Source organism: Daphnia magna, linkage group LG4 (genome assembly GCF_020631705.1).
Source record: "Daphnia magna isolate NIES linkage group LG4, ASM2063170v1.1, whole genome shotgun sequence".
Classification (NCBI taxonomy): Eukaryota; Metazoa; Arthropoda; class Branchiopoda; order Diplostraca; family Daphniidae; genus Daphnia; species Daphnia magna.
Window position 1 is genome coordinate 11,981,855 of NC_059185.1, and position 10,951 is coordinate 11,992,805.

Genomic DNA, 10,951 nt, shown 5'->3' on the forward strand with positions numbered 1-10,951 from the left:
TAGAAAACATAGTTTTGTATTTCAGCATCTTAGCGCTGGCTGCACGCTCAAGGTGACAAGGAAAGGCGGTCTATGTAATCGCTTAACTTCTATTGTTTACAAACCGTCGACAATCCACCTTCTTATCTTTAGTTATCTTGTTTTTCATTGCGTTCTATCGATTTCCAAAATAAACATTCGAAACAGGCATAGTCCCTTGCCCCGTGATTGGTGGTTTTCATGACTTGTCATCACTAAGCATAGCTGCTCACCGGAGCCCAACGCAGACAATCTCAAATAAACGAAAACAAGGCAAAAATGCTAAACTTTGCAAGAGTATGTATGACATTTTTCTCTTTCTTGCCAATACACTAATGTACTTATTATGCATTCCATCTACAGTGCAGTGGAAGTCGGCCAGTGGGTTGCCGATATTTCAGTCTTTTAAGAGATAAAAACTTCATTGGAGGAGAATGGGTTGCAGCTTCTTCGGGGAAAACATTCCAAGTAACAAATCCTGTCAATGACAAAGTCATCGGCATAGCCCAAGATTCCACCCCCGAGGATGCAGAGAAGGCAATTAAAGTTGCCAGTGGCAGTTTTAACATGTGGGCAGATTTGCCAGCCAAAGAAAAAGGAATAAAGCTAAAAAGCTTGCTCAAATTAGTCAACTCCCATAGTGATGATCTTGCCAAACTCATCACTGCTGAATGTGGCAAGCCTTTAGCAGAAGCTAAGGCAGAAGTCATGTATTCTGCAGGTAATTACAGAGTTCTACATTGCATTGTCAACTGCTCCATCCATCTGTCTTTCATACAGGCTATCTGGAATGGTATGCTGAAGAGGCCAAACGAATTTATGGAGAAGTTTTAGTATAGAACTGAAGCTCAGAAAAATCAAAATTCGAGTCATAACCATTAAAATGTTTCTGTTTCTAGGCGCCACCTAACAATACGAGGGAGCTAGTAGTTTTGAAAGAACCGATTGGCGTCGTTGGCTTCATCACTCCATGGAATTTTCCTTTGGCAATGCTTGTTCGTAAAGCGGCAGCTGCCCTTGCTGCTGGATGCGTTTGTGTAGCAAGACCCGCCGAAGACACACCGTTTTCCGCATTGGCATTGGCTGCCTTGGTAGAAAAAGCCGGCTTTCCAGCTGGAACTTTCAATGTCGTTACATCTTCACGATCCCAAGCCGGACCCATCGGTCAAGCTCTTTGTGCTAGTCCTCAAGTGGCTGGAATTTCCTTTACAGGTATTTTTCCAAATGTCTTAAATCCACTCTGAGTCTAAGTTTTTCAATATTCAAGGATCAACTGCTGTTGGTAAAATACTTTACCAGCAGTGCGCCAATACGGTCAAACGGCTTGGACTGGAGCTCGGTGGAAACGCATCCTACATAATTTTTCCAACTGCCGATCTATCACGGGCCGTCCAAGGTGTGATGGGTTCCAAATTCCGAAATGCTGGACAGGCCTGCGTAGCTACCAACCGTGTACTTGTCCATGAATCTGTTTTCGACAAGTTTTCCTCAATGCTAGCCACAGCTGTAAAGACCCAACTAGTCTCTGGCGATGGCTTTGACCCTGCCGTTAATCAAGGGCCTCTTATTAACGAACAACAATTCCAAAAAGTCGATGGTATAGTTAAAGACGCTGTCAGCAAAGGAGCTCGTGTTGTCTCTGGTGGTGGAATTCACCCTACGCTGAAAGGCCGCTTCTATCAGCCGACTGTACTATCCAACATCACCGAGGACATGAAAATTTATAACGAAGAAATTTTCGGCCCAATTTGTCCGCTCTACAAGTATTTTTTCTAGCATCAGATTGTTCTCATTTCAGACCAATTTCATCCTGATTTTTTGTTTGACATGTTTCAGATTTTACTCTGAAGACGAAGCTGTAACCATAGCCAATAGCACGAGACGAGGATTGGCCAACTATTTCTACAGCAACGATTACGCTCAGGTGTGGCGAGTAGCGAAACGCCTCGAGTCTGGCATGGTGGGCGTCAATGAAGGTCTCATTTCCGCAGCTGAAGCGCCATTTGGTGGCGTCAAAGAATCTGGATTCGGACGCGAAGGTTCCCGTCACGGTGTGGATGATTACGTGCACACTAAATACGTCTGCTTCGGTGGATTGCAAAATTAAATGTTTCCAAAACCCAGAATTTTTAAAAAAGCAAATGTCTTCCTTGTTAATGTGAATAAAAATTCAAAATCATCTAAATTTTACGTGGGTATACAAGTTTATTAATGTACTTTTTTTTTTTTTATGTTGTAGTTTCTTTTCTTTTAAACCGGGGGCCGTTTATCAAAAAAAGATTTTCATACACAACAACACTTCCATTCAAAGTAATAAGGGATTATTAATAATAAGTGTGTATCATACAACAGTAAAAGAGAGAGAGAGAGAGACGTTGGAGGAGGAAAGTGTCGAAATGCAACACAACAACAATAGTGATGAGAGGGGATTTATTGGACAATAGGAGGGGGGAAATAAGAGTGGGACGCAATCATATATACCAACAATATTTAGAAGGAAAAAAAAAAAACAACAAACAAAGGCGAACATAAGAAATATGTGTGGCATCAAATCGATATATAAGCTTGTGATCATTTCTCTTTTTCTATTTCGCCCCGGCTTTCCCTTAATTCGAAAATGCTCTGAAACAATTGGCAAATGTGTTCGCTATTTAGAAATTCCATTAGTATTAAAAAAAAAAAGGGGCAAGGATTTATTTTTTTAAAAATTTTAACGCAGGAACACCCGTCTTGAGAAACAGGGAAAACAAGTTTTTTCGGCCCAATTAGAAGTTTGAGGTATTATACTTAACTTTTTTTGTTGCAAGTCTGATACATTTATACGGCTCAACTCTGAAATGTTTCAATTTATTTAGTTTGACAAGTTTTGCTTTCTTTTTTCACTCTATCCAAACGCAAAAGTGGGATGAGGGGATTTCCTAACTTTGACAAGGGGATCAACAAACGGAACAAAAGAACGGGCAGAAGAGAACGAATCCAACTTGAAAAAAAAATAAAAACAAAAATAAAAACAGTCCAATCCATGGTTGAGCTTATTGTGTCATCCTCGAGAGGATCTTTTTTTTTTTTTTTTTTTTTTACTTTCTTCTTCTCACAAACGGTGGGGAGGGGTAACAGAGTCTGTATAGAAATCGATAGAAGGAAGCTTGGCACAAGGATCGTTTTTTTTTCTTTAACAGCGTGCGTATATATATATACATAAATCCTATGTATGTATATATATAAATAAATGTACCCATCCGTCTCTTTTTAATAAAAAAAAAAAAACGTGAAAACGGAAGGTTTCAATCCCAAAAAAAAGTTGATGGGGATTTCATTTCTGAAGATTCGTCACGGACTTGAAAAAAAAAAGGGGGGGTGTCTATAAAAAAAGTGAGGGCACTCGCTATTACGTAGATCAGTTTTCTCTCACGTGATGGACAATTTCACAATGTGACGGCCCAAAGAAGGAAAGAAAAATTTGCGTGAGTGAATGGCGTGAACTTGGTAAAAAATTGTTCACGCATTTCAAAATCTTCTTTCTTTTTTTCGCAGTCCACGTGAAAGCTAATAGCACCGGGAAGGGATAAACAGACGGAAAGATAGAGGGAAAATTAATTTTATAGAGACCGTATAAAAACATCGTGATTCAACTCACGGATGTCTTTCATCCCCCTCCCACGAAAAAAAAAAAATTATGTGATGATGATCGTAAATGGAAAAACAAAATCTGATGATTTTTTTTTTTCTTCTTAAGCTCATAATACTGAGATTGTACAGTTTTTCTTCACGAAGTCAAGAGCTGGGAATCGCTGCATTTTTTTTTTTCTTCTTTTTGCTCGGTTTTCCAAAATAGAATGAAAACTTTTTTTTTTTCAAAGGGGAATTTGAGATCAATCCTTACCGGAGTTTGTAGGTAAAGGATTAGCTGAGTTATAAAGAAAATTAATAATAATAATAATAAAATAAAAATATAGTAAGTAGTAAAACGGCTGAATTTGGAGTGATTTCAAGGGGGAGGAAAACAAACTGATATGTCCATAAAAAGTGCCAAAAAAAACACAAAAAAAACGTTTACATCGGGGGAGGATTTGAGCATCGAAATATGGGATGGGTCGGGGGAGAATGAAATGAAAGGGACACGATCGATTATTGCCGTTCCTTGATCAAAGATTAGAGGGGAATAATAATATAACACCCTGATGCTGGACTCTATGTATAATTTTAGAGTTGTTTGTTTTGTTTTGTTTTGTTTTTTTAAAGAGAACGATTTTCCAGTAGTGGCTTCGAAACGAATTATCTTAGTACCCACCGAATGTAGCCGAATCTGTTGTTCGTTCATCTTTTGGTCCTCCTCGCCCATCCAACGTTTGATGGTTGGCAGCTGCTGCGTTGAGGTAGCTGGCCGCTTGAGTGGTGGTGTAGGAAGGGGCGTAGGAAGTGCCGTAGGCATAAGAAGTGCTCGGGTGGAAACCGAGAGCTGCTGCAGATCCTGGCGGATTGTAGGGAGAGAAACCAGATGGCGCCCCACTATGCGGTGGAAGAGAGGTACGTCTGGCCGTAACTAGAGTATGGAAAGCCAGCAGCCATGGCAGGACTCCGACCGTTCATTTGAGACGTTTGAAACGACATCGGATACGACACTGTCCCCGTCCTATTGAAAACTGATTCTTGGGCACCTGACACCATTTCGGGGAAAGGAAAAATGAATTCGGAAAAACGGAAAATAAGATTACATCACATCGTGGACTAATCAGCAACGAAATGCAATTCGAGACGACGTGATATGCATATTATATTTATTTAGTACCTGGATTATAGAGGTTGGGAGGAAACGATCCTCCACTGGGGGTAGTGTAGTGTGGCGCGTAATGGCCGAATGACGTTGAAGGATAAGAGAAACTTGGCTGCGTAGGGGCCGTACTGTAATGCCCGAAGCTCGTTGAAACGACTACGGGCTGCTGCCCATGTAGGCCGTTTTGGTGTTGTTGATGTTGCGGCTGTTGTTGCTGTTCTCCTTCGGCCATGTTTGGAATTTGGTCAACCAACGATTCCAGACCTGATAAGCTCTTACTTGCAACATCCTGTAAAAACAAATTTAAAACGAAAAAAAGTTTAGAAAAACAATAAAAATGAACAACGACGTTGACACGAAATGACCTTTACTTGATTGGGGACATGATAAGGGGCAGCCGGCGGAGTAGGTCTATAAGCCATGGGCTGCGGAGTTCCTGGATGACTCCTGGGAGGTGCTGGTGGGTGGTGCTGCTCCACTGATTTGTTACCGCCAGGCGAAGTGATTGGATGATGCCTCGAATCGCCATTCAGTTCCGCTGGCGTGGCTCTGTGCTCCGTTTTCGGGTGGCCTTCTCTCATCCTGTTTGCAGGAAATGATAGTCATTTAACTTTGAAAATCAAAACAACTTCAAACAAAAACAACAAAAAAAACTGTCCAATTTTTTTTTTACCCGGGATCGAATTCCAATTGACGAGGTGATGACGTGGCCGGTTGAGGTGTTGATGATGTGGATGGATGAGGAGACATGTCATTACACAGTCCTGATAATGGTCCTCCGACATTGCTGGACGCTCGGCCATAATAGTCCAGAGCATGAGAAAGTTGCTGACTGGAGGTGGAGGATGATGATGACGGATGATTGATTACACTGGGTTGATTATTGACAAACGAATGACCGGCCATGTTGTAACTGGCCGGAGCAGGTGATTGTGGCCCACGATTATTGTCCATGTGAGAGTGACTCGAGCTACTGCTCCCGCCGCCTCCGCCAAACGAATTGCTCAATCCGCCATTGGCGTCCATCATTTGCGGCACCGGACGGACTTCATCCGTCCGAATCTTTTTCGGTCGGCCGCGTTTCTTCTTTGGCGGTTGGCCGTTCACAAAGTCCGCCCCGTTCATGGCAGAAGACGAACTGGACGACGCTTGTACAGCCAAGACATTCGACTGTTTCACCGGGATGGGAGTTGATCCGTCCGTCCGGATTTTCTTGGGCCGACCGCGTTTCTTTTTTACCGGTAACTGCCCAGCCAATCCATCATCGATGGGAAGCAAGGCAGGGAGATTCTGTTGCTGGGATGGTTGATGCGGGTGTTCAGAATCGGCTGAGAACTCGCTAGCGCCCACTAGGGCCGGCAGATCATCCGACGATAGAGGAATCAACTAATCAAAATCAAAAATTCATTTCCATTTTCAAATGGCGTTCATCTCAAACAAAAAAAAAAACCTTTTAAATGTTCGCTAATTTCCGTTCCGTCATCAGCCGCGCGAATTTTCGGGTCGTTGAAGATCACCTCATTCTCGTCGATTTCGGGAATGAGGCCGTTGAGGTAGTCGCGGAACTTCTTTAGCGCAGAGTAAAACGGCACCTTGTCCATGGCTCTGGGCAGTTGAGCGCATCGGGCACTCGAAGACGGCATCACCCAAATGAACTAGTGAAAAGAGAGGGAACAGACAGAAAAGACGAAACCGTTATCAAGTTAATCTAGTTAGTGTACAGCACATACGATCGACTTTGCAACAAGGGATGAGTTGGAACGGGTCAAAACTTTTTTTTTTTTTTTTGCGTCTTGTTGTAAAAGTGGCAGCGGGGGTACGCAGAAAGGGAAGGGAGGGTATATAATCTGATAAAGGAAAACGGGAAAGTTCTTGTTCTCCTCTTTTTTCACGGTTGGGCTAACAAACTCACTGTATTCGTTCCGTCAATACATTCAGGCTGCTTGCCGAAGGTGAACTCCTTTTTGCCACTAAAGACTTCGTAGATACCTTTGCCGTTAAAGACGGCAATCTTTGGCCGGTACTGTTGTAACTTTTCCAGTAATATCCGGCCGCCTACAAAGCGTGAAGACATAAATTATAATTTTCTGCCTTTTTTTTTTTATGATGAAAGATATTTAAAAAGATTTAGAGCCGAAATGAAGTACCTTCTCGGATTTCTTTTCGCGTCAGATCGGCGCTACCCTTTGTAGCTCGGGCTACCATATTAGTGAATCCAATGCCGAAATGCATAAGTTTAAAGTCATCATCAGCCGTCATCGGTTCCGGAACAAGGCCGGCTAGATACAGGCACTTCCCTGCATAATAATAATTTTTTTTTAAAGAGACGTTTAAGTGCGTTAATAAAAAAAAACATGAAATGAAAATGAAACTGTAATTTTGTTTTTATTATTTACAGAAATGGTTTCCCGGTCCCGCGTAATGATGTCCTTTATATGCAGCAAAAAGGCCTGGATTTATTCCAATCTAATGTCACACAAATAAGGAATGATGAGTTCATTTGAATGGTACGCATAAAAAACTAAATCTAATGGCTATGTCGTTAATGACTTACAATAACGACATCCAAGTTGGAGGCCAGATGATCTGGGAGAGTTCTAGACCGAACTTCCTCCTCAGTCATGCCGTTGAATCGGTCATGTCTTCGCCTCTGTTTGTAATGTTCAGATTTGGTGTACTTCCGCTTGCCTGGCTGCCCGTCGGCGGCGTCAGCACCGACCGGGAGAATGCTGTCCATTGTCATTGGCGGTTGTGGATCAACGTCCCTGTGACCAAAAGAGAAAGGAATCACGTTGACTTTTAATCTAATGTTGATGAATAAGCAAAACATATTTTAAGTAAATACCTATGTGTTGATTCTGGTAGAATTTTCTTCTTTCGACCACGTTTTTTTGGCACGGGAACAGCATTGGGTTCAGCTTTGACTGAATTGGCAGCAGGTGCTGCTGCAATTCGATGTGCTCCTGTTTCTTCATCAACAAAACTATAGGGATCTTCTGTAGATTCTTCTTTGTACATTGGACCGGCTAGAAAGATGTGTTGATAAAATGAAACAAACAGTCATGTAATAACAAAATGTTTGATCCTACCTGGGTTCGATGGCATCATGTTGTAGTGAGATGGAGGATTAAGGCTCATTCCTCCATCCATCCCGTGCCCATAATGATGTGGATGATGATGCTGATTCATGTGAGGGTTTGGGATCTGTGGCTGTGGATAGTGAACGGGATGGTGGTGGTTTTCGGGGCCAGGTCCATTTTGATGATGAGCATAGTGTTGGTGATGAGAAGCCAGGTGATCATAAGTATGCTGAGGTTCTCCATAGTGCATGTACGGGTTGTAATGATGATTGGCATAGGGTCCTTCATTGATGGCGTAGTTGTAGTCGTACCCATTGTTGCCCATTGGTTCATTTTTCACATAACTGTTCAAGCAAATGGAAGAGTTGCTCACATGAGAGCTGCAAATAGAAGTAATAAATGAAAATGAAAACTTACGGAGTGTTGTGGAGCCCATGAAGGGCCTCCTGGGCAGCCATGATATCCAATCTTTGGTTTAACAAAACGAAAAGGCCGTTTTTAACGCGACGAACAAAACAGACGATGCACACTGAAATATATATATCCAAGATGGGGGTTCGAAAAATCACAGGACGCTCGAGTTTCAAACTTTTGACCACAAAGCTCTCGAAGCCGAAGAGGCGCGATCTTTCGGGCTGCAATCGTTCTTCATTTTGTTTTCGTGTGTGATGGGACTTTTTTGTGTGTGTATGGCTGCTTGAAAAATCAAGTCCCCACTGCTGTGCTCCTATACTTTGACGGAAGGTGATCCGGACTAGCCAACATGTCAACACCAAACTATGGATAAAAAATAGAGCCACTATCGATAGAGTAGTTGAGGGGTGGGTAGTTCGTCGCTCTTACTCCAATATTAACGATACACACACACAACACACACGCAGACACACACACAAACCATCAGCAGCTGAGCTTTTCAGTTCATCTACTCAGTGCTGAAAGTACAACGCAACTTTCTCTCGGCTCTCTAGCAACACACAGCTCTCCCTTGCACTTGGCATCAAACAACTTGGCTCCTCCCCTAGCTGGCCTGAGCTCTCGGCGCGTCAGACTGGTTTTTTTTCTTTCGTTTTCGAGAGGGGGGATTGCTTCTTTACTAAACAGCTACAAGACGATGGGGATATACGCGAAAAAATAAAACCCCAAAATGTTTCAAGATACTTCTCAAAGATATGTGTAGTATGTATATTGCTTTGTGCACGACTACCTTGCTCTCGTCTGTTTGAAAAATACGTAAAACATTTCAAACCATATTTTTTGATAGATTTCGCCGTTTGAAATCTAATGGCCTCGGACGAAACATTACATATGGTTTTTAATGTTTCTCTTTTCTTATTTTCTTCTCTTTCATCCTCTTTTTTTTTTTTTTCTTTTTTTTTAATGGCGGTGATAAAATAATATTAGCGTCCGGGGTTAGAGAGAGGGGGGAGAGAGAAGCAAAGAAGACGAAGAAACAAAACACTAACGCAATCCGCACTAACACACACAGGCTAAGAGTGACTCTGGCACGACCTTGGCTATCGTGATGGTGGCGGGCCCTTAACTATACTCGTCGTGAAGGCAAAAGAAGGGCGATGGGGATGGAGAAAAAAGAAGAGGGAGGGAAATAGAGGGCGGCGTGCGTTAGAAGAGGACTAAGAAGAAGACGAAGAAGAGAGAGAAAATGAGCATGAAAAGCCCGGGCCGCGGGCGTGTTCTAAACTCTCGTCGATGTGTGTGTATAGTTACTGGTCACACACATAAAAACTCAAGGTGAATAATGTTGCAATAGCACAAATAACTGAGCTTTAAGTTTGGTCGGTTTGTTGCCTGGACTTTGATGGGTTTTTCTGACTCGAAACTGTTCAACTTCAAACCGGTGGCCAATGGCCGACCGTGAGTTATGCAGTCCTCCTGTGCCTGATCATCAACTATAAAAAGCTATTCGCATACATATAAATGTAACTACAACCACTATACTATTCCCCTCTTTTAAACTCAGAGAAGGGGAAATGTAAAGATTACAATCTTCGCTCTTGACATTTCTTTTAACAGAGAGAGCAAAAGAAATGCAGTTATGAACGGTTGACTGGACACGGTCACGTTGACTCGAAAAGAAAAAACGTCCCCTCCCTCCCCTTTCTCTCTCTCCCCCATTGGAAATGGTCGGGGGCACACACACACAGGAAAACGCAGCCGCGGGCCGCTCGCGGGCGGGTGATCATCGGTTACGACCGAAAGACGAAGAAGAAGGGAAGGTTATATAGACGTATAGTGTGGTAAGAGAAGGGGGAGGTAGGAGGAATGAGCGAAAGCAAAGACGAAAAAGAAATACGGGCCGGATGACCGAGGGGGGTTATTTCGAAACGGGCGCAGGTAAACCCAACCGTGCTTCCATAAAAATTATAAGGGTCCCCCACATTTTTCGGTCTCTTCCATTTTCATGGGGTTGCTTTGGCCTTAGGGCCACCTTCACACACACAAAAGTTTAAATCGTTTTGTTGCATTTTGTGTGTGTGTGTGTGTGGGGGTCTCCCCCATAAGAAATGAAAACCGAGTACGTGCTAATCGATGGTCAATAAAAAAAAAAAAAATCTTGCGTCATGAATGTGTTTTTGTTGTGGTCAGAATAAAACGTTCGATTAAAAGGCTTTTAAGTCATCAGTTGGAAAAGCGAACGATGAACTTTGCTTTCATAATAACGCCCACTATAGTTTCAGTTATTTGGTTCACACACACACAGCTGACGAAGCTCTCTGCGGCCATTATTGATTTTACCTGAGCTTGTGCTGGTCTCTCAGTTTTGTTTTTTTTCAAATGCATCGTGAAAAGATTTAGAGAAATAAAAACGTGAGTAGAACGTCGGCCTAAAAGTCTGACGCTTCTCGTTAGAAAAGCGGCCTAAATGAGAGAGTGGGGCGTGGCCTTTTTAGGATGTGGCCGTTTCCTGTTTCCTTTGAGTTTTTTTTTTTTTTTTTGCTTTTCATCCGTCATCTTCATCATCATCCCATCCATCCATCCATCGCAAGTGTGTGTGTGGGGGGGAGCTGGTAATAAGTTGCACATGAGGACATGTGGTTGGGACGAAGAGGAGGAGCTTATT

The 10,951-nt window shown here is 42.6% G+C and overlaps 2 protein-coding genes across 2 annotated transcripts; one reads left to right on the forward strand and one right to left on the reverse strand.

The window, feature by feature from the left end:
- Nucleotides 1-17: 17 nt before the first annotated feature.
- Nucleotides 18-2,203, forward strand: LOC116920254 (succinate-semialdehyde dehydrogenase, mitochondrial). Its single transcript, XM_032926410.2, has 6 exons — nucleotides 18-315; nucleotides 382-739; nucleotides 799-851; nucleotides 918-1,230; nucleotides 1,286-1,781; nucleotides 1,855-2,203. Exons 1-6 carry the CDS (start codon nucleotides 298-300, stop codon nucleotides 2,123-2,125), a joined length of 1,509 nt encoding a protein of 502 aa, XP_032782301.2. The 5' UTR covers nucleotides 18-297; the 3' UTR covers nucleotides 2,126-2,203.
- Nucleotides 2,204-4,388: 2,185 nt separating this feature from the next.
- On the reverse strand, nucleotides 4,389-10,794 carry LOC116920206. Its single transcript, XM_045172651.1, has 12 exons — nucleotides 8,290-10,794; nucleotides 7,882-8,216; nucleotides 7,638-7,818; nucleotides 7,347-7,557; nucleotides 7,189-7,258; nucleotides 6,940-7,089; nucleotides 6,705-6,847; nucleotides 6,247-6,447; nucleotides 5,466-6,178; nucleotides 5,158-5,374; nucleotides 4,808-5,081; nucleotides 4,389-4,676 (listed from the first exon to the last, which is right to left on the reverse strand). The coding sequence occupies exons 1-12, from the start codon at nucleotides 8,328-8,330 to the stop codon at nucleotides 4,528-4,530; spliced, it is 2,685 nt and encodes an 894-aa protein (XP_045028586.1). The 5' UTR covers nucleotides 8,331-10,794; the 3' UTR covers nucleotides 4,389-4,527.
- Between the last annotated feature and the right edge of the window lie 157 nt (nucleotides 10,795-10,951).

Excerpts from the sequence above, each read along its gene's own strand:
- LOC116920254 (XM_032926410.2), top strand. Across the intron at positions 740-798 it reads AGAAGTCATGTATTCTGCAG|GCTATCTGGAATGGTATGCT; the intron begins GTAATTACAGAG and ends TCTTTCATACAG. Across the intron at positions 852-917 it reads GAATTTATGGAGAAGTTTTA|GCGCCACCTAACAATACGAG; the intron begins GTATAGAACTGA and ends TTCTGTTTCTAG.
- LOC116920206 (XM_045172651.1), bottom strand. The coding sequence starts at position 8,330 with ATGGCTGCCCAGGAGGCCCTTCATGGGCTCCACAACACTCC. Across the intron at positions 7,558-7,637 it reads CTACCAGAATCAACACATAG|GGACGTTGATCCACAACCGC; the intron begins GTATTTACTTAA and ends TTTTGGTCACAG. Across the intron at positions 6,448-6,704 it reads GTATTGACGGAACGAATACA|TTCATTTGGGTGATGCCGTC; the intron begins GTGAGTTTGTTA and ends TCTTTTCACTAG.